The sequence below is a fragment of the Metschnikowia bicuspidata genome (assembly GCF_001664035.1).
Source record: "Metschnikowia bicuspidata var. bicuspidata NRRL YB-4993 chromosome Unknown METBIscaffold_2, whole genome shotgun sequence".
In the NCBI taxonomy this organism is placed as follows: domain Eukaryota; kingdom Fungi; phylum Ascomycota; class Pichiomycetes; order Serinales; family Metschnikowiaceae; genus Metschnikowia; species Metschnikowia bicuspidata.
Genome location: NW_017387732.1, coordinates 1,371,591 through 1,383,594, shown reverse-complemented (window position 1 = coordinate 1,383,594; position 12,004 = coordinate 1,371,591). Strand labels below are relative to the sequence as shown.

Sequence of the window (12,004 nt, the reverse complement as noted above, 5' to 3'; positions counted from 1 at the left end):
TCACCTACGTCGTAAGGTAAGCAAAATATGAACCGACGACCATTCGAGACTAAATATTCGCACTGAGCATGTCGGCCTTAACGAGTGCGTGGATCTGCGAGTTAGTATGAGAATTGTTGCGTAACCTTACCAAAAATTTTGGAAACAGGAGATAAAATAAAGCACAAAAAAAAACTTACGTCTTGTATGGACGCATTGATGAGCTGTCTGACTTCCAATGCCAACCACACTTTCATCATGTTCAAAGAATCTTCGTTCTGAAGCAATTCTTTACCTTCTTTCAGTATTCCTAATTTTCGTAAAACCGGGAGCGAACTAGAGGCAGTTAGTAAATTTTCTGAGTGATTAATAGCGCTTGTAATCAAGAATTAGATCAAACGCGAGTTACCTCTGTCGGAAACCCCCATAAAACGGCATATACAAACCTTGCGAAAAGATCCAACTGTGGATCAAGTTGCCTGCCCATGCCTTCTAATAACAAAATGGCAACAATGACAGTTATGAAATCTCCTTCCATTCGTACATGGTGGGATCTAACCATTGAAAGGACTTGATCCAAAAGGTCGCCAATGCTGATATTTCCTAGCGTGAAAGTTCTTTCCTTCATTCTGTCTACCAATTTCTCCACTTTCAAAGCAAATATCTCTTTGTTGACAACTGTTTCTGGAGTGCGGGATCTCTCCACCATTAGATCCCCAGCCTTATAGCCATCAAATTCAGATAAGGCCTTGAACAAATCAATGAAATTAATTCTGTCGTCATGGTTGAGCTCAGTGATGAGCCCCACGTCCAAAAAGCATATTTCAGCATGATAACCATTCTCGTACAAAGATTCAAGCTTATTGCACCAGGCTTGGCTATCATTACCTAGAGATAACAACTCTTCCGTTATTCTATTGGTTTCATTTTCATTTGTGGACTTGACTATCTTGTACTCTCGTTCATGAGTATACATCTCATTTCTGTAAAATCTAATAAGCATATTGCCTGGATGTAGATCTGCATGTACAAAGTTGTCAAGTATCAACATTTGAAGAAACGAGTCAAGACCCTTATCACTAACTTCTTTTGATAAGTTTTTCCCAAAATTCCCACTCAAAGAAAGCAATTTTTCCATAGGAATGGCTTTAATATACTCTTCAACTAGAACCTCTCTGGTACTAAAATTCAAAAATGGCTTAGGGAAATGGATATCGAGTCTGTTACGAAAGTTGTGGCGAAATTTGGCCAAATTGAGGGCTTCGATTCTCAAGTCGAGTTGCAAACGCATCAAAATACTGAATTGTTCAACCTCATCGGGCAAAGAAAGCCACTCCATTGTCGGGATCACATCAACTAGATTTGCAAAGAATTTCATTATTTTGAGATCACGTGTAATTTTTTTTTCCACGTTGGGGTGTAAAACTTTTATGGCCACTTTCTGATGAGGGGGGATTAAGCGCCCTTGTTGTTCCGTAACAATCATGCTATTCCAAAACGAACTCTTTTTTTGGTCTGATTCCAAAAACTCAAGCAGCTCTGACTTTATATCCTCAGCTTTAGCTCTGGAAATGGCCTGTTCTGATAATTTTGCCAAATACACCTGCGCAATAGCTCCAACACCAACAGGTTTTTCGTTAAACTCATCGAAAATCTCCTCGAAGGGCATACCAAAACTTTTTGCTAAAATTTTTTTTGTTTGGCTCAACGAATGTGGTTTTGCATTTGAATGTAATTGACCTAACTCGTCGCATAAAAATTTGGGGAAAATGTCTGTTCGTGAAGCTGCCCATTGTCCCAATTTAATAAAGGTGGCGCCTGCAGCTTCGGTGGCCCATCTCAAATACTGAACCCATATCTTGGCGCCCGATCTAGTACGATCGCTGGTAGTCTTGTCTTTGGGGCCTAGCCAACAGATTGGGGCGAGAAAAAGTAAAGGGAATATTAAGGCGCTCAATTCCAAAAATCTCGCTATTGTCTGAAGCGGGTCAATAATATAATCCACGATGGCAAATTTTGTCATATAGAGTGCTCTCTTTAGGAGTGACCCTGTAGCCACCTTGGAGTTTCGAAATTCATCGAAAAGGTCTTGACTCTCTTTTCTTGATGCGGCGTAAAGGCCATTCTCGAAAGTGTCTGAGTTCTTGACAGGTCTCAAAATATGAATGGAGGTGTCGACGGAAAGCACGTCATTGTAATATGGTTTCTGGAGAGAGTAGAGGGAGATCACACCTATGCCCACACCCAAATGAAATGTCGACATGTGATCCCGCACCCATGTCCAGCTCGAGTTGCTTTGGTTCCACTGATACTGCTCCTTTTCATCTTGGTGAACGACATAATCTTTCATGGAGACATGGAAATGGCAAGCTGGTCGCCATGCTCTATGGGTGATTTGCCTCCTGTGACATAGTGAACCCCGACCAAGAACGAGGTTGCCATCAGATAGTGAACTACCACCCACATTTTTTGAATATACTGAAAATAATTCACTGCAGATTAGCCTTGTTCGTAGCATTTTTTTACCTCAAACGGCCTGAGGATTTGTCGGTAAGTGGATTGCGGAGTGAAGAGCAAGGCACTGAGGTGGCACTACCTGCAAAACCCTTTACACATGCGCCGTCCGTTGATAAGCCATGGGACGGAAATCTATACATTTCCTACGCGAAAAGTCATGAATTTTATGATGGACTTATTCTGGCAAAGGTGAATTTTAGAAACTTCGTCAAGTTCGGAAGCCCTTTTCTCAGGGCACTCTTTTGTTGCAGCAATAAATTAACCTCGTTAGTATAGATTTCCTATTTTACTTGAACATTATTTCGTCTCTTCCTCACGAATATGATTTCGAAGGATGGACGCCCAAAAAAACAATGTGCAAGTTCCCTTTGGATTTCTCATATCACCTCTTCTCGCGACTATACTATCGTGTGCGTTGAACAGATCATGGTAAATGGGGATTTTGATCCAGTCCAATTTATTCAAATTTTGAACAATAGTAGATTCGTTTTCTGAAAGAGGAAGTTTAACGTTATCCTCGAACAAGGAAGGAGACTCAGAACTATCCCAAACAAGTAATTCTGCATGATTCTTGATTGCTTGGTCGTACCCGAGGACAGGGATTTCGATAAGTTCCTTCTTCTTTGAAGTTTGCAGAAGACCACGGTCTTGCTGCTCAACGCATGAGGTACTCAATCCATTCGTTTCATTGCTGGAATCGTCCAGGAACGATACCCAATCGGCAGATTCTTCGTCAGGTTCCCGTATGGATATATCTCTCAGCTTTGAACCTGCAAGTACTGTCTCGTCAATCTCATCACTTGATTTTTCCTCGTCAATCATGTCAGCCTGATCAGACGTAAATCTCTCCTCAGCAGCTAACATTTTTTCCATTGTGTTTTCTGTGAGATTGGAGGTATCACCTTTGAATGACTGATGGCGTGACATTTTTTTCCTCTCCTGTCTTCTGGTGTCTCCTAGCTCTGCATGATTAACATCGACCAATCCTCCACGGAATACAGACATTTTGACACTAGACCAATGTTCAACAATATCTGGCCCATTGATTAGTCTCACCTTCAATACGCTATATCCAGAAACGTAGAAAGACAAGCAAATAATTAGAGGGAGATAGAATGGGAATAGGACCAAAGCAGCAAAAACAAGAAGCGTGTAGCGAAAAATAATGTTTGATCTCAAGATCGATGTTGCTTCTTGCACATTACGATGTTTACTTTTTTTGCTTGTGATTTTGGATGAGCGACGAAGGTCAACAAATTTAGGCCACACAGTGACATTATTGACTTTTGCTGAAGGTTCAACTTCAAAATATTGAATTTTAATGGAATTCAACAGATCGAAAGGCGAGTACTCCGTGATGAAGCTGGTATAAAATGGGACGGTTCGATCGTTCTTTATATTAGCCAAGAGAATGCGCTTTTGGAATAGACGTAGTCCTTTAACATGATGCGATTCTGGAAGTGTCATCTTCACTAATAATGTCTCTGAATCCCCCAAAAACAATTGAAACCCCGTTTTACCAAAAAGACGCTTTCCCATACGATTTGCGACTTTATCAAAGACAGTATCTTTGAAAAAGTGTATCCCAACATGAGGGGTAGCAAATGTGCAAAAGAATATGGGGATGACTTCCTCAAAAAATCCCAATTCGTGCAACCGCCCGATCACGTATCTGGAAATTAGTCCACCTAGAGAATACCCAATGATACTAATTTTGGACACATGAGATTTATTTTTGAGTTTGAGAGTTTCAATCTCATAGAAAAGATCTGCAATAGTGCTCTCACCACATCTTTGAATTCCGTCGTAAGTTTTCCAAAAGCGAAACGACGACAGCTTCATCGTGACAATTCTTTCGCTCGATATGGGTGAAACGGATCTCTTTACCGCCTTTTCTATTGTCAGCATATGATTCGGATTTCCCCAGAGACCATGAACGAAAAGAAAAAGGTGGACATTTTCATCCTCGATGCTCGAACTCTCCAGATCAGCTTGAATCATGTGTTCCGAGCTCAAGGAATTTCGGCGTTAGAAGGAGCTTGAGAAATGTCAATGTGATAAAGCCTTGTAATAGATAACGAGGTAATAAAAATCGGGCAATAATTGACAGGAAATACCTTGATATTTGATAGTGTGGAAAAGCCCTCCGTAGTGGATGTTTTAGAGGGGGTTGCAAAGATAGGCAGGTCAGATAGGCGAATTGAGATCTCACTTATCGTCTGTTTTTGTCACGTGATAGAACGCGCATTCTAATTGGAAATCGCGGCGGTCTTCAAGGTTGCTGCGCTGAACACGCTCCACGTTTGCGTAACCAAATACACCCAAGATACTGAGAAAGAATTATATTCTAGTCCATGTGATGAGAGAAGGGTTAATTCAAATTGTGCTACAGTACGTATTTTGGATAATTAATGTATACCATTTTACTTATCGTTCACTTGGTGGTTCAAACATAATTTTCTTGTGTTGTTCACCTGCGAGCGTAGTGTTTTGAGATAGTAAGGACTCGTTTCCAGCATCAAAACCATAGTTGTTTTCGTTTTTTTTTTTTTTGCTTATTCAAGTAAAAACCTATAAAAGAGAAAAGGTCAACGACTCAAAGCCTAAGTCATTTAGATTCTGCACCAGAATGAGGCTACGTAACTTTGCACAAAACTGATAAATAACTTGTATGTGTTTCTATGAGCGAAAGTTGTCGATATTGCAACTTCTGTCCTTCTGTTGTGTTCGCAAAATAATGGACGAACTTAGATGAATGGAGTAATGTTGGAATTTTTTGTTACAACATATCATTACGGATACTTCTGGGAATATGTCACATATTTCGCTTTTAGATAACACAGAGAACGATTTTTGCAGTAATCTGCGCAAGTAGGAAGCGGTGCTTATCCGATTTAGACGGATGTCTCATGCAAACAACCATTTTATTAAAATTTTCTGCATGCATAAATAATAACAGTATACACAGCAATTGACATGAACTTTGGTTAAGTGTGTGTAGTTTATACAAGTTTGGCTGGCAGTGCAGTATGTTGAATAAAGATCAGCCATTTTTGGTAATTCAAAGCGGTATGAATTCCCAAGGTAAAGTTCATAACTCAACATCAGTTTGGAGCCTGTCACAGTGAAATTTCGGCAAAGACAGCCAAATTAGAGGGAAAATAGTATGTCCACCAATCGATCTGTTGCAGCTCGCACAATTTTTCGCATTCAAAATGTAGGCTGCGCGTGCAGTGGTAGTCGTGTTCTAACCATCAGCGTCATTCTTATTCGTCTGCGAGAATAGCTTTTCATCTTCAACACAATGGCTCTCTTTGGATCAAGTACTACCTCGGCTGCACCAGCTGTAACACAACTGTCCAACCAAATCAAAACACAGCTTCAAGAGCAAATTGCTCAGGAGCTCGCTGTTGCAAACGCTACTGAGTTAGTCAACAAAATCACCCAAAATTGTTTCGATAAATGCATCGATCAGCCTCAAGATCTGATTTCCCCACAACAGAACACATGTGTCAGTCAATGTTTGGAAAAGTATATGAGATCATGGAACGTAATCTCGAAAACGTACATTTCTCGTATTCAAAACGAGAAAGCGAACTAATACTGTAAATAGCCCCAATTCTACGATATATATTTGAATATGATGTAGCAAGTACGAAGGAAGAATGCCCATAATGTTATGCTAAGACTATGATACACATGATACGTATATGTTCAAGTGGTTACTAACTGAGTGTGTTTCGTGTTTTATGTTGAATCTAAGACTGAAGTACGTTTCTCACGTACACTACCCAAGGCGGATACCGCGCTCGCAAGTGGCGAGTACTTTTGGATAGTGTAGTGGCCATCAAACAGTTGACTCTACGGAAAACTACAATTAACCAAACAAAAAAGACAGCTTCACGTATTTGTTGTGCATTCATTCACTATAATAAATAGCCATGAGTACAGTGGCATCAGAATATAGCACCGAAAGAACGGCTGTTCCTATTGAGCACAGATTTAACCCTTACACCGACAACGGTGGAACAGTGCTCGGAATTGCCGGCGAGGATTTTGCTGTGTTGGCTGGCGACACTCGTATTGTGTCTGGTTATAACATCAATTCTCGTTATGAGCCAAAGATCTTCGATGTTGGTGACAATATCGCGATGACCGCCAATGGTTTCTCTGCGGATGGCGCTGCCTTGATTGACCGGTTCAAGACTGCCTTCAAATGGTACAAGTTCAACAACAATAACAAGAAGTTGACTATTCGGTCAGCTGCAAGATATATTCAACACTTGTTATACGGCAAACGGTTTTTCCCTTTCTATGTCAGTACTCTTATTGCTGGTTTGGATGAGGACGGCAAAGGAGCGGTATACTCTTACGACCCTGTTGGTTCCTACGAAAGAGAGCAATGCAGAGCTGGTGGCGCGGCTGCATCATTAATAATGCCTTTCCTTGATAACCAAGTGAACTTCAAAAATCAACATGAGCCAGGATCGGACGGTAAAGAAAAAAGACCATTACGGTACTTGAGCTTGGAAGAAGTTTTGGATTTGGTAAGAGATGCATTTTCATCTGCAACAGAGAGGCACATTCAGGTAGGTGACGGCTTGGAAATTTTTATTGTCACAAAAGAAGGAATCAGAAAAGTCTATTATCCATTAAAGAGAGACTAAACGTGAACACAAGATAGCAAACATATGTAATATGTGAAAGTGTTCATTATATAGCTGATATGACTATTAATCGATGAAATTATCTCGAGCCTTTTAAAAACTTCAATCAGATTTTGTATTGCTAAAAGCCAGAGTCTTACTCATACTATTACATGTATCAACCATGTATACATCATACCGGGAGCTCAAATGTTTTGCCTTGCATCACCTTCGTATAGTAAATGTAAAAGAAATCGGAATAAATGAGGGTTTGCGAAATTCCAGCAAGGACGGCAACATAATCGAACTTTCCTTCCGCAAAATACCTGTAGAGCCAGTTTGGAATATAAAGAAACCGATATACCCCCAAAGCAAATATATAGTGGGTAGTGATATTTTCAGCAGATCCTGTTTTCTGCAACATGAATAATTGAGGAAGTATGGCCAAAGCCTCCAACCAAATCGAAAATGACCAGGTGATTTCCCTCAACGTGTAAGCGTGAGTAAATATCAAGCAAAGAGCCCCGGCAGCCAAACCTAGGTATTTCACGGGGAAAGTATCAGTATCTTCTCTGATTTTTTTGGGGTACTTGTGCGTCATCAAATACACAGTGTAGACAGATGTTGCGATAAAAAACAATTTCATAAACGAATTGTAAAGAGAGACAAATTTGTAGAGCAAATCAACATATCGAATCACAAACACAGCAACATAGAGGGCCTGAGTTTTCAAGGATAGACCATCAACCGATCTGTTCACTTCAATCGAATATAACAAAATTCCGATACTCAACATGTGAGAAACATCACCTAGAAACCGAAAGATATTCATTTTCAAATCTGTTATTCTGTGATCCAGTACAATTATCAAATATGAATCTTTAAATCTGCTTTTGGTTCTTGATGAAGATAAAAGAAGCGAGGGGTTTTCACAGAGATTTGTTCTTCTATGTGTACGTGTTCATGACATGAGGTGTCAAGAGCATTCAAGGTAGCGCGCGCACACTCGTGCACCGGAACAAGCAAAGCAGAAATTTGCGGCAATAGGTCTGAAGGTGTGTCTCACATTCTGACTAATGATAAGTGCCAAAATTCGCTATCCAGTCAGTGGTGCCGCTTAACTTCAAGGTTTTTATAATTGTCATTAAAAAAATACCTCTTTTGTGAAAATTTGCAGATAATGCTTCAGACCAAGACCATCAAGACAATCATCGAGCTTTGACAAATGTAGCAATGTGCTCTTTCGAAGCCTCAATACTGAAAAAAGTACCATTGAACTTCTTCGGAAACATAATTTAGATTTTTATATAGAAAAAAATGCTATATTTTTAAATTTTGATCTGGGAACGTAGTTTTAATGTTTTTCCGTTCCCCTTTCTTACATCAATCAGGACAGAAAAATCTTGAGGTGCAAAGAACGAACAAGAAAGTCGGACAAACGCATCACATAAGCCCTTTGACGACGTGAAGAATTTAGACTAAGATTCAAACTAGCTGTTTTTGGAGGAGATGTCTTTGGGTAACAGAGAAAAGGTTTAGCTCTTCTTGAAATCGAATATCAGAGGGTAGAAAATTCATGACTCAACTTGAAAATTGACAAAAATAAATACCCTCTTCCGTATTTGGCCCATTTCTCATCCAACTCTTACATACGGAAAAAAGTGGACACAAGCATTTGAGTTCGGACGTTCTTGATGCACTGCAGCAAAAGACCCCCCCCCCCCCTTTTCGTATCTACGTCCACTAGCTATCCACTAGCTTCCCTGAATTCGTGAAGTAAGAGACTTCTATAACAACCGGTCACAATGTGATCTTATCTAACAAAATACGATATTGTTCCTCAATTCCTAATTCCGACATCTTTCCCTTCACAACGCCTTCGACATAGTTCATGCCTGTCTTGCGCTGCTTGTGTCCCAAATATTGGGAGCTTTCAGCATAACGAGCCAACAGATGAACGTCTTGAAACCATGTCCCTTCTTTTTTGCTATGAAAGTCACTTAAGAATGCTTCGACATCATTGGCATCAAGCATATAATTCGACATTGGATTGGTCGAGAGAGTGTTGTACACTCCAATGTGGCTTCCTTCGATCAAGACCAATGCAGGTATATTGCTAACATGATATAGCTCCATCAATTCGAATTCCCCGTCTTCAAAAAAGTTCACTGTAAACTCAATGCTTGGATGATTTCTACCAATAGATTGATAGAAATGATCTGGATAGTGGTACTTTTCCCAGTATTCATCCTGCCTCCTGACAAAAGCAATGAGAACAGATCTGCCGATCTTCTGTAGCCGTTCAACATCAGCCTTCAGCAGGATAGCATTTAACTCTTGTTTCACTCGGGTTAAATCGGGCTCGACTTCTGCGTGTTTCTTTATGAAGTCTTGCAAATTTTCAATCAGTCTTCCATCCTTGAACGTTATAACCTGCTTGTTTAAATGATCGTACAACTTAAGTGTAGGATACAGCTTGACATCAAATAACTCTTTGAAATATTTTTGCTCCCGCCCGTTTATCTTGATGATCTGAAACTTGGAATTTTCACTGTAAATATGCGATAGGTACTGAAAATCATCGTCGAAGAGCTGACAGTATTGACAGTCGGGTGCATAAAAGTAAATCAAGGATACTGGCTTAGTGACGATTTCTTCAATGGACGAGACTTCGATGACATGCAGAAGACACGACGACAATAAGAACTGTAATAGAACCCATGTAAAAATCATAATCGTTGGAAAAATATGTGATGATATGGGTTTCAAGGCAGACCGAGCACCATGCTATGAATAAGATTTCCACAAGCAAAAGCCACGTTGTCAAAAAGCAGGTTGATGTCTTTGGAACAACTTCTTGGGAAGGTGGCAACAACCTTTTGCTCGTTCGTGAGCTGTCTCAGAGATACCAGTCACGTGGCTTGTTGGGCGAATCAAAAGCAAACCAGCCATATACACATGACATGGTGATATTCATTGATACATAATTTGGTTCGAGATATATGAGCAGCTACTCTATGAATGCAGGAAGGGACATCTTTTTCGTTAATCCCGAAAGTCAATCATACCTGGCAACTACCTATTTACGAATCCTGCTTTGTGAGGGCGATTGGTAACTGATTTATGTGCAAGACACTGCTGCCAAATTCAGTCTTTTTTCGCCCTGAAGTGTATATCGGCCGAAAACGCGTATGAGCCCAGCAACAGTCTTCTCAATTTCTGTATATAGTAGTATATTGTGCATGAACCAGCAGCTCGTTCTTGGTTTGGTACTTTTTGAGACATGTCCAGCATTGCAAAACGTCAGAAAAGTCTAATCATCGAGTCCTACCAAGCCGTGAAGAAATTGTTTAAATAGGAATGTAATTCTCATCTGGCACAAGTACCCAGCCTTCTCACTCGTACTTATTTTCTTTTTGCCATCCTCAACCAACAATGAAAATTCCGGCTTTTGCAGCTCTGCTCGCGGTAGCTTCAGCATATACAAGCGTTTTGTCCGATTTACCGACTTTCACATCAACGATTATTTCATCGACGTGCCCCTCTTCAAGAGCTTACTACGGAAACTATACGATTCTGGAGCAAGACTCTTACATATACGAGACGGAGTATGTCACCGATCCGAAAACATTAACTATGCGTCAAACCATTTGTTCAGACAATGGATGTACCGTTACGACCATTCTCAACACATTAACGACAGTTGTGACCACGGTGGATGGCATTTTGACAACTTATGTAACTGCATCGCCAGTGACTGTTACTTTCAATGACGATACGTCCACGATGTCATCATCTAATGTTGCTGTTGTTACCACTGAAATTTCAGCATCGGCAGAAGCGAAGAGTGGAACTTTGGCACCCAAGACTTTTTCACCAGCGTTCAGTCAGGAAAACATTGATTCAGAAACTCAAACGACAGCTACAAGCGTGGAGTCCAGCTTGTACCCAAATAATGCCAATTCGAATGTAAAATCTTTGAAAGTTTCTTCGAGTCCGGAACCAAATGTTGCTTCTGCAACTACCAGTGGGTTGAAGGCCTCTTTAGTCTCTTCGACTATGTTGGACAATTCTCTTCAGAAAGTCCAAACTGCTCAGCAAACTACTGTCGTTACTGTTACGGAATGCTCTGAGGATAAATGTCAAGAAACATCCATGACTACAGGTGTCACGGTGGTAACTAGCACGATGAACGGGGTTGAAACAGTTTACACCACTTTCTGCCCCCTTTCTGAAGCTCCTATCCTTTCAGCATCGACAGCCGTCACAGACACTACTTTGATGGGCAAGTCCACCAATACCGATACAATGGATCACGATATTACGTCTCACGTTGTTTCGACAGTTCGATCATTTGACAAACATTCTGCAGCAACCACAATTAGCGATGTTCATACCACGGTCGTGACCACGACATATTGCAATGAGAATGAATGCTCTGTGAGCCCTGTTACAACTGGCGTGTCTTACTTCACAACAATCGTTCATGGAACCAAGACCACATATACCACCTACTGTCCGTTGTCTACCATGATTGAGACAGTATCCTCGGAGATTGCAAGCAGCATTGATACAACAAATGGCCCCAACTCGGTTTCTATTGTTTCAGCTACTGATAACATCGCGGCAACATCGTCTATCAAAACCTTCACAGTGAATGCACCTGCAGAGTCGACAGTTAACGTTATCACTAACAATATTCTTACGCAAACTAAGACGGTTTCAGCTGTCTCAACCCCAGGCTCGAGTATCAAGACTCAATCCACAGCAATCATTAGCTCCTTCGAAGGTGCTGCCGCGCGCGCTTTCCCAGCAGCGATTGTGTTGCCTTTCATTTATTTCCTTCTTTAGTATGCCAATCA

At 40.7% G+C, this 12,004-nt stretch overlaps 7 protein-coding genes across 7 annotated transcripts; 3 read left to right on the top strand and 4 right to left on the bottom strand.

Annotated features, from left to right (window-relative positions):
* Window positions 1–10: 10 nt before the first annotated feature.
* METBIDRAFT_31176 (uncharacterized protein) lies at window positions 11–1,385 on the bottom strand. Its single transcript, XM_018855792.1, has 2 exons — window positions 426–1,385; window positions 11–315 (listed from the first exon to the last, which is right to left on the bottom strand). Exons 1-2 carry the CDS (start codon window positions 1,355–1,357, stop codon window positions 102–104), a joined length of 1,146 nt encoding a protein of 381 aa, XP_018712739.1. The 5' UTR covers window positions 1,358–1,385; the 3' UTR covers window positions 11–101.
* Window positions 1,386–2,793: 1,408 nt separating this feature from the next.
* On the bottom strand, window positions 2,794–4,497 carry METBIDRAFT_77694 (putative hydrolase; the record flags this gene model as incomplete). Its single annotated transcript, XM_018858745.1, has 1 exon — window positions 2,794–4,497. One exon carries the CDS (start codon window positions 4,495–4,497, stop codon window positions 2,794–2,796), a length of 1,704 nt encoding a protein of 567 aa, XP_018712738.1.
* Window positions 4,498–5,760: 1,263 nt separating this feature from the next.
* On the top strand, window positions 5,761–6,170 carry TIM13 (protein translocase subunit). Its single transcript, XM_018855791.1, has one exon. It carries the CDS (start codon window positions 5,801–5,803, stop codon window positions 6,095–6,097), a length of 297 nt encoding a protein of 98 aa, XP_018712737.1. The 5' UTR covers window positions 5,761–5,800; the 3' UTR covers window positions 6,098–6,170.
* A 174-nt stretch (window positions 6,171–6,344) lies between these two features.
* Window positions 6,345–7,340, top strand: METBIDRAFT_31173 (proteasome core particle subunit beta 6). The gene has a single exon (XM_018855790.1). It carries the CDS (start codon window positions 6,438–6,440, stop codon window positions 7,161–7,163), a length of 726 nt encoding a protein of 241 aa, XP_018712736.1. The 5' UTR covers window positions 6,345–6,437; the 3' UTR covers window positions 7,164–7,340.
* Window positions 7,131–8,090, bottom strand: METBIDRAFT_31172 (uncharacterized protein). Its single transcript, XM_018855789.1, has one exon. It carries the CDS (start codon window positions 7,972–7,974, stop codon window positions 7,336–7,338), a length of 639 nt encoding a protein of 212 aa, XP_018712735.1. The 5' UTR covers window positions 7,975–8,090; the 3' UTR covers window positions 7,131–7,335.
* Window positions 8,091–8,855: 765 nt separating this feature from the next.
* METBIDRAFT_31171 (uncharacterized protein) lies at window positions 8,856–10,204 on the bottom strand. Its single transcript, XM_018855788.1, has one exon. The coding sequence runs from the start codon at window positions 9,873–9,875 to the stop codon at window positions 8,943–8,945; it is 933 nt and encodes a 310-aa protein (XP_018712734.1). The 5' UTR covers window positions 9,876–10,204; the 3' UTR covers window positions 8,856–8,942.
* Window positions 10,205–11,450: 1,246 nt separating this feature from the next.
* On the top strand, window positions 11,451–11,993 carry METBIDRAFT_38851 (uncharacterized protein; the record flags this gene model as incomplete). The annotated part of the gene is made up of 1 exon (XM_018857058.1): window positions 11,451–11,993. One exon carries the CDS (start codon window positions 11,451–11,453, stop codon window positions 11,991–11,993), a length of 543 nt encoding a protein of 180 aa, XP_018712733.1.
* Window positions 11,994–12,004: the final 11 nt, after the last annotated feature.

Bases quoted from the DNA above. Each gene is read 5' to 3' on its own strand.
- METBIDRAFT_31176 (XM_018855792.1), bottom strand. From the start codon at position 1,357: ATGAAATTCTTTGCAAATCTAGTTGATGTGATCCCGACAATGGAGTGG. The intron at 316-425 runs GTTTGTATATGC...AACTGCCTCTAG, and splicing joins CAGTTGGATCTTTTCGCAAG to TTCGCTCCCGGTTTTACGAA.
- METBIDRAFT_31172 (XM_018855789.1), bottom strand. From the start codon at position 7,974: ATGAATATCTTTCGGTTTCTAGGTGATGTTTCTCACATGTTGAGTATC.
- TIM13 (XM_018855791.1), top strand. From the start codon at position 5,801: ATGGCTCTCTTTGGATCAAGTACTACCTCGGCTGCACCAGCTGTAACA.
- METBIDRAFT_31173 (XM_018855790.1), top strand. From the start codon at position 6,438: ATGAGTACAGTGGCATCAGAATATAGCACCGAAAGAACGGCTGTTCCT.
- METBIDRAFT_31171 (XM_018855788.1), bottom strand. From the start codon at position 9,875: ATGATTTTTACATGGGTTCTATTACAGTTCTTATTGTCGTCGTGTCTT.